The sequence below is a fragment of the Corvus moneduloides genome, chromosome 21 (assembly GCF_009650955.1).
Source record: "Corvus moneduloides isolate bCorMon1 chromosome 21, bCorMon1.pri, whole genome shotgun sequence".
In the NCBI taxonomy this organism is placed as follows: domain Eukaryota; kingdom Metazoa; phylum Chordata; class Aves; order Passeriformes; family Corvidae; genus Corvus; species Corvus moneduloides.
In genome coordinates, this window is record NC_045496.1 from 4,584,413 (window position 1) to 4,596,544 (window position 12,132).

Sequence of the window (12,132 nt, forward strand, 5' to 3'; positions counted from 1 at the left end):
AGCTGCTCGCAGGCTCCGGAGGAAGGAGGGGGCTCCCTGGCTCCCTTTCTACAAGATGCAACTTTACCACAAGACTGGAAGTTGAGAGCAGTCTGACTAATTAATGCCAGCACACCAAAGGCTTCTCTGCACTGTTCCTTTTGTTAACAGCATGCTGAGAGCCTGTCTGCATCCTTAAATGATTGTTCACGGATCACATAATGAAGATTAATGCATTTTCATGGGTACCTGGGCCTTAAACTGGCATTTTCAGAGTATCTCATGCCACGAGATTGTTCTGAAGGTGTATTATGAGACCTAGGAGAGAGAAACATACAGTGATTGTCAATATGGACATATCTGCATTCAAACTTCTAAAATTTCTGCAATGTAATGTTATATTTAGGTCTAAATTGCCTTCAAATTAGGATTAATGTGTGTGAAACTCCACAAGGCAGGAGCTGTGCAAATGTTCCTGCCCCAGTAGCAATAACTCATCTCCCCGAGCTGCTGGTCCAGGCTGCAGGCAGGGAAGCAGAGTCTGCCCTGAGCTAACCCTGCCAGGGCTCTGCTTGTCCCAGAGTGACTTGGCTGAGGACAGTCATTTCCTTTCACTCCTGCCCTGCGTGAGCTCCACTGCTGCTTTGCAAAAGCCTGGCTTTTCCTTTGGGTTCGGCAGGTCAGGGACAAAACCCCTTGGAACTCCTGGGTGGAAGATGTCCATCAACTACAAAGTGAAGGACAGCGTGTGCCGCCTGTGTCATGTGGGTGCAGGAAGTCCAGCAATGGGGGAGCTGGCACAGAGCTCCTGCTGGAGCTAATTATTTCCTCTACAGGAGCAAAGGATCTTGTTATCAGCACAGCAGTTTTTTGAGTGCCTTCTTGAGCCATTGAGCAGTGGTTTGGGGTCTAGGCTGGGACTTGGGGTGATGGTTGGTGTGTTAGTGCCAGTGAGATCATGAAATACCAGGCCGGCATAATGAATCTGCTGAGCCAAGATGATGTCATGAGCCTGGTGTCTTACGAGGGATTTAGAGGTTTGTGCCATGCAAGTGAAGATGAATAAATGTAGAGCATTTATCCAGGCAGAAAGTAAATACAGAGATTAAACTTGTCATTGTTACTGAGGCAGCTCCAAAAGCTGACAGTGTCCCTGGAGCCAGCACTGCTCATCCGGAAAGAAATGAGCAGGAAGAGAGAGGAGCCCGTCCTAGAGCCAGTCTCCTTTTAGCCACAGGCATGTGGTGGGGATTTGCATTTTAATTATTTTTCAGTAGTCTTTTAAGCTCTCTTTCCAAAGCATTCACCTCCTCTCCTCTGTATTATGGCCTACAATTTGTTTTGGGGCCTGAGAATACACCCAGAGCACTGCTGGACTCCACGCAAGGCACAAGGCGCAGCCCCTCAAGGATTAAGGTGGTGGAAGGTAAAGTCTAGCCATTGACCTTTACATTTCCTTTCCTTTGTAGTGGAAAAGCTTTTTTCACCAGGGTTCTGGCCTGAGGCTGTTCTCAGTTAAGATTTTTAAGCCCACATCTTTCCTAGGTAGAAACAAAAATACCACTGCTGAGCTGGGTGCTACTGCTGGGGCTCAGGTGATGGACTAAGCTTTGCTTTTTCTTACCCACTCAGCTCTCCTGAGAAAATGTAGCCTGAATTCTCCAATTCCTGCCTTTGATTCTCTTTCTTTTTACATCACAGTGGTGTCACTTTTCAGCCTGGTTTGAGCAAGTTGTGTCTATGCTTCTTGAGAGCTCTGTACTGCACCGTCCTTGTGCAGCAGATCCCTCAATGGAGCAGCGCCACAACTGCGTTCCAGCCTGGGGTGTTCTGGATGATGTGATTCTTCTTTCAGTCCACTTGACTATGACCAGCTTTGCAGGTTTTAAAATAAACTCCTCTCCAGCAGATTTAGCATTATTGTCTTTTTTTTTTTTTTTAATGGTTGTCAGCTTTGTTTTGGACTTACCCCCATGGCAAATCTTACTAGCACCAGATGTTAAAAGACAGAGGGTTGCTCTTGTTTTTCTTGGCACAATATATTCCCACTGCACCCTGTTTAATATTATCTGAACAGTAATCTGATGATTAGGAGAGATAGTGAGATAAAGCTTTACGCAGATGATCTCTTTTCATCTCTTCAGCTGACTCTTCAAGGCACTGCATTAAAGGATCGGTTTGATAAGGAATTCATCGCTCTGGAGGGCAATTACCATTTTTGCTCCCTGTTTTTCACAAATGGGAAGGAGTAGCAGCATAAACTCCTTTATCCTTCAGTGTAACTTTGAAGGCAGTATCCAGCCACTCCTCCCTGGGAGCTGTGTGTTCTGGAACAGACTTGACACAGTAGCTGTTAAATTACAGGGCTGGAGCAAAAAGCATCTTAAATTTGGATCCTGTGGAAAATCCCAGAAAAGCAATAAGCACTTGAAGCAGTTTTCTCTGTGTAGATACTTCCAGCATGCTCAGAGTCATGGTTTCTGGGTGCCTTTGCCTCCTTTCCTCCACTCAGGGGATTTTCAGGGTCACTGCATTAGCAGTACTGAGATACCCAGGTTTTCCCCTGCCTAGCCAAGGCTGGATCACACCTTGCTGCTCACTTTCCCTGTGTGAGATGAGCAGCCAGGCTGCTGTTTGTGCAAGAACACGCCTCTCCAGGAAAAACCTGGCTGGTGTATCCCAGGTAGCAATTCCTGCTCTAGTGTGTGGATGGTAAAATAGTGCTGCCTGTGCTAGAAATGCCTTGTGCTGTCACTGCTACGCTGCTGCCAATCTAATTACTTTTTCTTTTGTCTGTCTCTTTCCTTTCCCCATCTTCCTTGTTTTTGTGTTGTGTCTCTGCATCCTGCAGTACAAATCTGTGTTTAGGTCCTACTCCCAGGACTTTGTGCCTCACAACCAGGTCTCCATACCTCCTTTCCTCTCTTCTACCTCTTCCTCCTGCTCCACCCCACCTTTTCCGCCCATCCATCCATCCCAGAGCCCCGACCTAGCGGTGCCCGCTGCAGCCAGCCAGTCACCCAGCACTGTGGATGTGCCAAACTCCTCTTCTCAGGAGAGCAGCTTTAACGGGAATGCTCCTGTCTGCCTTCCTTCTGAAACCTCTTTCACTGATTCTCTCCAGACGCCTTCGGTGAGACTCTCCAAAGAGATGATAACGCACCTTAACACAAGGCTGCCTTTATTTGTTGGGTTTTTTTAAAAGAAAATGTCTCTTGTGTTAATACATGCTAAATTGTGGTCTAGTCTGGCTTCCAAATGAGTGTGAATTGCAGAGAGGAAATTTCATATAAAAATGGTGGCTAGAAAAAAATGGACAACCTCAGCAGGTTTGAGAAACTGTTAAGACATACGTAGGAAACACAAAATGTCAAATGCTGGTGAAGGGGAGAGTTGGCTGTAGCTTCCTGCAGTTGTAATACAAAGCTGAGGGAGGTAAAGGAGTGTTTTGTGAGGTTGGTAGTTACTAAACACAGGCTCCTAACAGCAGTTCACATCCTGCAGTTGCCACCTGCTCCTGCCTAAGTCACCAGGAGCAGTGGGTGCAGTCCAGCTCTGTCTCTCCTGTGCATAAAAGCTATTGTTCTCTACAGGTTCCTGCTCTTCCCAGTTCCCATCAGCCCCAGCTGTGTGCTTGGTGGCAGCTCATCACATGTTGGTAAAGTTAGGTTAACGCTGTTCCCACGCTGCTAGTTTGAGGTCCCAGATCACTTTGCAGATCACTGAGCAGGTCTGTCCATTACAGATACTTTTTTGAACACCTCATTTTCAAGACAGTTCCTCTTTCGTCTGCTGCGAAGCCGAGAGTTGATGGGATTAGAGCTGTCAGCACAGGGCATGCTAGTGCTGCCTCTCTGCCAAGTTTGGAAGAGGGTCACTGATTACAGAGTAAATGTGCAGCTTTTCACACTTTGGACGTGACTTTGCTTTGCATCTTCCTTGCTTTTGGTCCTTGTTATATCCCAGAAGGCCTCGAGTTTGGTTTATTCTGGTGTGATGAGTCTAGTCCATGCTTGTAGCCTTGTTTGGGGCATACCTTTGATGCCCTTGGGGCTGCAGGGCTGGTCTGTGCTCAGCAGGACTGCCCTGGGTAGGACAGGCACTCTGTGTCCAGCTCTGAACACTCCGCTTCCAGCACCTTGAAATCTGCCCGCTGCACCTTGGCAGTCTCACTGGAGTCCACAGCTCTTGCAAGCAGTGCCTGCTGCTGCCCTCCTGCAGCCCAGGGCCTTCGGGATAGTCCTCCAGAGCCAGAAATAATGATGGTGCAGCCTCAGTGGCCAGTGCTGGCCACGGAGACAGAGAACAGCTCCGAGTGAGGTGACAGCAGCTGCCGAGGGCAGTTCTGCTCCCAGGTTCTCTCGGCCATGAAGCGCTGGTGGGGGGCACCATCACGGATTTCCTTTCATCCTGTCTCCCTCAGAGTGAAAACGCCAGTGAGGAGGCTGGTGAGGGTGAATATGTCAATCTGTATTCCTCTGGCCAGAGCAACGGGGAACTCTCTCGCTCTGAAGGAGTAAGTAACAACCTGCAGAGGCCGGACCCTGGACGGGGCTGCCTGGTGCATGCCGGGTTCACGCCGGGGCTCACGCGCTTGGCACCGGCCTCTTCTGCACACCCTGGAACTCCCTGTCCTTCTGCTGCCCTGGCTCCCTTGCTGGCCATCCCTCTGCTTGCCCACTCCTGGCTGCAGGTTTGGGGGCCCTCTTGGTGCAGGTGCAGAGCAGGAGATGCTTTTGGGGTCACGCTGAGCCCTGGCAGGAGGCAGGGATGGCTTCTCCTGCCGCGCTGTTTCCTTTGCGCTTTGCTGGCTGTTTGGAGCTGCTTGTGTGAAGTTCCCTTCCAGAGAGATGCACCCTGTGCCATCCTGGGGCCACGTCTTTTCTTGTAACTGCTTTGCCTTCCCTATTTTAATACAGAAAGCCTTCTGCTTTAAATATTTATTTTTTCTCTTCACTGTTTGGTTGCAAAGTAAGTGATGGATTTAGCATTGTACTCACACGCTGTTTCTTCCTTTACTCAAGCCTTGTATCTTAGATATTTCCTAGAGGAGCCAGGGCGTTTTCCATTCCAGGGAGGTCTCATCTTCCTGTTGGGTCATAGGAAACTGGCAGAGGTCCATGGTGATCCTTTTGCCTGCCCTCTTCTTGGAAGGCACATCTCCTACAGGATGTCTCCAAGACCTTTATCCACGGTGGTGTTAAATACGCCAAGAGATAGTGCTCCCATCACTTCCCCTCAGGAGACACATCTGGGCAGGCCCATCCTTTTGGACAGCTGTGAGCGAGTTCTCAACTTTGAAGCAAAGGGCTTTACAGATAGAGTCTGGAAAAACCCTGCAGACACCAAGAAACCCAAGCTCAGCAGGGTGTTTCCATGCCGAGTGGATAGCGTGGAGGTGGCTTCAGTCCTGTCTGTTCACTAGAACAGAGCTTGAATTTCCAGGCTTCACTCTGCGTGACGTTAAATAATTCTGAACTCCTGACATTGTTGGATTAATATTCCCATTTGCTGTTCATGGCTATTTGTCTCCTTAATAAATGGCTAATTTAAAATGCTGTGTCTTTGCTCTGAGCTCTCTACCTGCTGTTCCATGCCGCTGATTGAGCTGGTTCTGCTTTTTTGCATTAGCCTCATTTCCACAGCCCTGAGTTGTGGAGTGGAAACGTTGCATCATTGCAAAACCTATTCTGATGGGAGAGAAGGGAGGTAGGAAGCAGTGAGCATCCACCCCCTGAGGCAGGGGGGGCTGTGATCAAGAGGGGAACTGAAACTGGAGAGCTTAGAGCTGGCTGTGTCTGTTTGGATTAAAGCAGGAGGCAAAGTGTATTTCAACAGGAAGGGCTGGAGGAAAAATAAAAGGTCGTGAGAGGGTTAAAATCCAAGACAACAGCAGACTTGTGTTGTAACTTTCAGCATCATTTCACAATGTTGAAAGCAAACAGTACTAATTACACTGGTCTCCAGAGATGGTCCCAAATTTCCTGTCTGATTAACTTCTGTGTTTTCCTGGCATTTGGCATTAACTTGCATCAATCTTTAACCGCTCTGTAGGAATTTACAGTAAAGGGCCATTTAGAGGCAGGCAGACTGTAAATGCAAGGCTCGCTGGGCTCAAGGACCCCGTGTAATGATGAAAAACTCCTTTCTCTTGGCAGGAATCTCCCCCTGTCAAAGACGGCCACTCCAAAGACTCCGCTTTGAACAGCAGTGCCATGGGGAAGGAGGGTAAAGATGGTGCTGAAAGGTGAGCCTGACCCCCTGGTGTCCTCCTTCCAGGTTTGAACGGTGCAGAGTCCCAACATCCCCTCTGCCAAACCATCCTTGGGGCTGCCTGCTCTGCCCTAAACCTCCTGCATGTTGTCTAAACTTCTGAGCCCACTTTATTGTACAGCCAGTGCGTGGTGGGATCCTGGTGAACCAGAAGGATCCTGACAAGATATCCTTGCTGAACTCAAGGAGCCTGTGGGGGTTAATGCAGCCTGTGTTAGCCATCCTCAGTCCATCTCATTGGCAGTGCTGCCACTGACACTGGCTGCTCCCTCCTGCTTCCAGGGAGATGTGTGAAAAGAGTCTGCATTGCTGTTTGGAATAGTCTTCCAGGGGGAAATTTCTTCCTAACCCTGCTCGTTAGAGGCTGGCTGAGGCCCTGGAGCAGGAGGCTTTACATCCTTTCTAATGCTCTTAACTATCATTTGCCTATGTAAATGAAGAGGTGCAAGCTGTAACAGATGGGCTTCAGGAGGAGTGGAGTGAGTGCTTCCCTGCTGCTCGAGATTGCTTTGCAATTGCATTTCTAAAGCAAAAATAGAGAACAGCGTTGATTTGTGTGTGACAGTCAACTTCCCTCCCCCATTTTCCTATTTTCCTGCAGTTGGTTTGAGGGTTTTAAACCCTACAGTGAAGGAGACAACACAGGAGTGCTCTGCAAAGCTCACTATCTGCTCAAAGCACTGACTGGTGCACGGGATTTTGGCCTGTGCCTGGGGAAAGCTATAAGGAACATCAGTACTTTTTCTTTTTTTTTTTCTTTAGAACTACAGGCACAGAGAGGACATGTCCTGGCACAAGAGTACCAGCCTTTGGGGGTAGAAATTCTAGAGGGGGATGTACACCAAAAAAATGGTCATGATTTTCTGCTCTATTTTCCTGCAGAACAAGAGCCTGTCATCTCGCCTTGTCTCAGCACAGCAGGTCATGAACTGACTAAGATATGTATGTGTAGAGTGTGCTCAGTCTCTGTACGCTTGAGGAAGGGCTTAAATTTGTGTGCACTAAAAATTTGGTGGATTAAGGAGACATGGAAGTGTGTACTTATAGTAAAATCCTGTCTGCCAGAAATGCGGACAGACAGGTGTTCAGGTCCTAAAGGTTTATCTTTCTCTTTTCCAAGAGATGCTCAAAGCAACAGAGTTAGAGCCAGACTTGTTTGCAAAAGATTTACCTCCAGAGTGTCTGTGTACTTACTGTCATTTGATGAAGGTTATTTCCCTTTTTTTTCACAGGCAGCCACAGTCACCAGATACTTTGGAGTCATCACAGCTGGAGGAAGAGGTAGATGAGCTGTCCCTTATTGACCACAGTGAAATCATGTCTAGATTAACACTGAAGCAAGAGGTAGGTGCATTCAGGGTTTGTTTTTGTACTCTTTGGTTTACTCTGAGCTGAAATCTGACTCTCTGTGTGCACAAACAAGGCATCACCTTTTATTTGCTAGGAAAAACTAGGTTGCAGCAGAAGTGGGGTATGTGTGAAGGCAGCTGTTAAAGTATGAGATTCTGGTGCAGGCAGGGAGCACCAGCAGTGAGTGAGGATTTAGCAAAAGGTGAGATGTCTCCCTAAGAACCAGCACATCTTGTGCCCTTTTCCCAGTCTGCCCCTTCCCACTTCTTCAGCCTCTGACAGTCTGAAATGAATCACCTGAGAGCCTGAGCACAGTAAATCCGGGTGTGGGTGATGGTGTTGGCCTTTCTCTCTGACAGCAGGTTCAGCAGGTGAATGAGCAGGACATGATGTTACTGATGTGGAAAAGCAGCCAAAAGAACTGTTTCTGTGTTTGAGAAATAGCTTTGTGTTCAGCCTTGGGTGCACTCCCAGCCAGCTTTGCTCACTGTGCTCTTGAACCACGCTGTCTTTGACATGCAGCTGGAGGGAACATGCAGGCTTTTGAAGCTTTCAGACTGTCAGGGGGCTTGGCTGAAAAACAGAGAGAATGGATCATTTACTGGCACTTTAGGAGTGTTCTTTGGTCAGCTGAGATGTGCAGGAGAGATTGAGAAGCTTTTACTTGTTCTCTAAGTAGTATTTCATGACTCTTGCCAGAGGGTCACCTGAAAAATTCCCGTCTTAGACAGAGCTGCTCCATGGCTGTAATCCATGGCTGTTTCACTGTTTTGCATATTGAAGTGATAAAGACATTCCTAAGGGAAGCCAGACACAACTCCAGCCTCCTCTGATGAATTGTTTCCTTTAAAAAACATTTAAAAATCAGTGATTTCTGAACATTTGGGACTAGCAGATCTGTGTCTTAGTGTTTTTTTTCTTCCTTTTCTTTCTGATCTACATGTTTGAAGCAGTATAGAACTGTCACTGCCAGCTGCTTCCTGCAGTATGGGAACTGCTGGCTGAGTGGTGGATCAGTTTTGCGTATTTTAAGTTGTGAAATGCAGTAGCTAGAAGAAAGATGTGTTTTAGAGAGTCACAGGGACTTTCTAAAACAGGTCAAGGCAGGGGTCAAGCAATTAACAGGGCTGTTTTCTTCTTCCAGTTATTGGATCGTTTCAGGTGACCTCCAGCCAAATAGTTCCAGATTAGGGAATTAACTCGCGGGGTTTTGATGTTCCAGGAACATGCAAGCTGAATGCATGACCTCCCACCCCACAGCCACTGTGGTACGTGGTCCTGCACTTTGAGACAGTTCACACAGTGCTGCTGCCCTGTTAAAGGTCTTCTGGGAGTATTTGTGGCATTTCTGCTCATTCTTCTGTGGGCAGAAGGTTCAGCTTTCACTGAGCTTCACAACCTGGCCTTAAGGAGTCAGAGACCCCAAGATCAGCCCAGCTCCTCATCTGGGACACCAAATGCTTTATTCAAATTCCAGGATTATCCCAGCACTGAAGACCATGTCCCAGCTTGTGCTGCGAGCAGTGCCAGGAACAGTGTGTGCGCTGCCAGTTGTTGCTGAGCTGGAACCCCAGCGATGTTAAACTAGGCCTAAGGGAGCTTGGGCTGTGCCTGACGTGGCTGTGTTCCCATTGCAGGGGGATGATGGGCCAGATGTCCGTGGTGGATCTGGAGACATTCTGCTGGTGCACGCCACAGAGACCGACAGGAAAGGTACGTGGAGCAGCAGGGCAGAGCTGGGGGCACAGCCTGGCACGGCTTTGGCTGCCTGTCCTCTGCCCCATGGCCACACACAGCTGGGCTGGGGGAGAGTCTGCAGGGGTCCTCTGAGCTTGGCAGGTTGTGTTTATCTGTGGGAGATGGAGGTAAGCTGGATAAGCGCCTGGTGGTTCCATTTAGCAGCGGGGATGGGATTAACTCCTCCCAGCCCTTGCCTGGATCTGGAAGATGAGGCACACCAGTGACAGTGCTGTGTTGGTGTCCCTGTACCTGCTGAGCTGGGCCACTGCCTTCTGTGAGAGCAGGTGTGACCAGCCTGTTGTGCATGGATCCTGTTTCCAATGGTGTTCCTTGTCCTTTGAATTTCAGGAAGTGGTGATGTACTGGAATGGTTGTTCCATCAAAGTAGGAAAAAAGGGATATTAGTTTGGGTCTAATGCAGTACCCGTGGGCATCAGGAGTCTGTTCAGGTGCTGCTCTGCTGACACCCCGTATTTTCAAATTACTGTGCCACCTCCTAGTGCCACTCTGTACCATTTGTGTCCTGGTAGCCACCCAGACCAGTTCAGAGAGGGAATCCACAGTACAAAAGAAGAGACGTGGGCAAGGAGACGGGATGTCAGCAATCCTTAGCTCTAGATTTGTTAAAACCCCTCTTCATCTGTCCAAACCCAGTCAGCACACACATGAAGCAGCTCCTTTCCAAGACCTGTGGCAAAGACAGCCTTTGCAGTGTTTCCAGAGAGTTATTTGAACCTGCCAAACACATTTGTGCTGATGGCCTTAACCAGGATTGATCTCCTTATCTCCTGGGAGGCAAAACACTAACCCTCTGAATCACTCAGCGCTCGTAGTTTAGAGGTTGATAGTCAAAGGGGAAATATCTGTCATGTACGTTTTTAAATGACAGGGGTTTTACTGTAGCATAAGATGTTTGCAATTACTTACCAGCACCATTCAGCTAGCAAGAAAATCCTTCCCCTGACAGCTGTGTTTCCCAGTTTGCACTGGGCATCAAATCCAGGCAGAAAGGACCAAAGTTAGGAACACACCAGAGAGGAGGGTTGTGCCAAGGCTGGAAATGTATATTAAAGAAAATAGTCTAAATGAGATGGTGGAAATATCCCTTATAAACATGCTGAAAGTGGAATAGAGAAACTCTGCTTTACTCCTGCTGTTCTCTGGAGCAAGCATCACCACAAAGAACTTCTCTACTGTTCCTGTTGAAAGACAGCTGCTTGATAAGGGCATGAGTGCTGGACCTCCAGTTCGTGAACAGGGGGCTCTGAGGGTTCTGCAAGCAGTGGGGTGAGAGCTGTGGAGAACCTTTCAGACCTGGGAAAAGCTAGAGCAGGGTTTTATCCACCCAGTGGTGCAGCTGTGGAGAGCTGGGTGGAGGGAGCTCGGACAGGCGACAGTTTCCAGTGCCTGAGCCCGGCCTCACAGGCGCTGCCAAGCCACGGAGCACAGAGGAATTTGTGCTATGCTAACCCACTGTTTGGGTGACTGAGAGGGTTAATGAATTAAGCTTACAATGAGAAGAATTCGGGGCTTGTAAATCAATCAGCCATACGGCACAGAGGGGTAGAGTTAAGAGGCTTTCCTTTAAAGATGAATTTCTTGGCAGCTTCAAGTGCCAGAGCAGACCAGCTGTATTACCTCACATTGCCTTTTGGGCAGATGGGAACCCAGAATAAATGTAACTCCACGCCCTGGTGCATGATGCGTCTTGTCCATTTGAGTTTTCTGAAAAAGCTAAATGACATAAGGAATAGAGACCTGTGGTCTTCAGGAATAAAATCCATGGTCAGTTAAGTGCTCACAACCATACACACTTGCTGTGAGTGCAGGATTAGAGCTGGACAAGGCTTGGGGCTCACACCCGATGGGACCACCCAGCCTCTGTTGTCTGTAACCAAGAGGCAGCAGCGCTTCCTGATTTAAGAGCAAGAGGAAGGTGAGGTTCCTGCCAAGAGAAACACTGCAGGTAGAGAGGTACCACTCTCCCTCTGTGCCCTGCTCCTTCCCACCTCACAGCAGTGGCTGGGTGTTACAGCACATGGGTATGGGGTGTTGCCTGTCGTGGCTGGAACAAGCTCTGCATGTACAGCCGAGCCTGGGCAGGCACAACAGCAGCTTTTGCTCCCTGTCTGCCCTTGGTGCAGTGCTGCTGGCAGGGGCAGGATGCCATCCACTGCACACCCTGCTGCCGTGCCCTGCTTTATACTGGCACTAATGCCTAATGCTCCCATTTTGGCACTGCTGTCCACAGTGACCAGGCATTGGGACTGCGAGTGTTCTGCAGTCTTGACCTGACATCTGCATTCCTGTTTGCAGTTCCTGCTTCTTCAAATTCCATCCTCTGTGCCCATGATAATGCCCAAAGCCTTCGCAATCCTAGGCCCTGTAACAACCCATCCTGCAGATGAATTAACACAGGCTGACTGCGTGCACCACATCTCTGTTGGGGCAGGGTCACGGGTTGTGGCAGCATCAGTTTTTGCAGTGCAATTTGCTTTTCTTTTGGCTGGGAATAATCTTCTATTTACACTGCCCTGGGACTTCCTGGAACTCAGCAAGGGCAGATCTGCAGCACCACAGCATACATGTGTGTTCCTCATGGGGAGGGCAGAGTGACCTGCCTGAGCACCAAAGCCAGAGTAGGCATCACCTCTTGCCATCAGATCTTCTCTTTAAAGCATCCCCAAGGTCTAAACTCCGTTTTTCCTTTACACATTATTGATAGCTCCTGTCCCACAAGCAGGTGTTTTTCACTGACCCTTTTATGAGGCACAAGCCCGAGTGCTGCAA

At 48.7% G+C, this 12,132-nt stretch overlaps 1 protein-coding gene across 8 annotated transcripts in view; it reads left to right on the forward strand.

Annotated features, from left to right (window-relative positions):
- Positions 1-12,132, forward strand: part of RAPGEF1 (Rap guanine nucleotide exchange factor 1) — an 85,122-nt gene that overhangs the window by 63,835 nt on the left and 9,155 nt on the right. For 3 of the 8 annotated variants that reach the window (XM_032130554.1, XM_032130555.1, XM_032130557.1), the window contains 3 exons: positions 6,138-6,226; positions 7,485-7,596; positions 9,240-9,315. In XM_032130554.1, coding sequence (XP_031986445.1) covers positions 6,138-6,226; positions 7,485-7,596; positions 9,240-9,315 — 277 coding nt within the window. Of the gene's footprint in view, positions 1-2,830; positions 3,113-4,402; positions 4,496-6,137; positions 6,227-7,484; positions 7,597-9,239; positions 9,316-12,132 lie in introns of all 8 variants that reach the window. The other 5 variants (XM_032130550.1, XM_032130551.1, XM_032130552.1 and 2 more) reach the window with 3 other exon arrangements.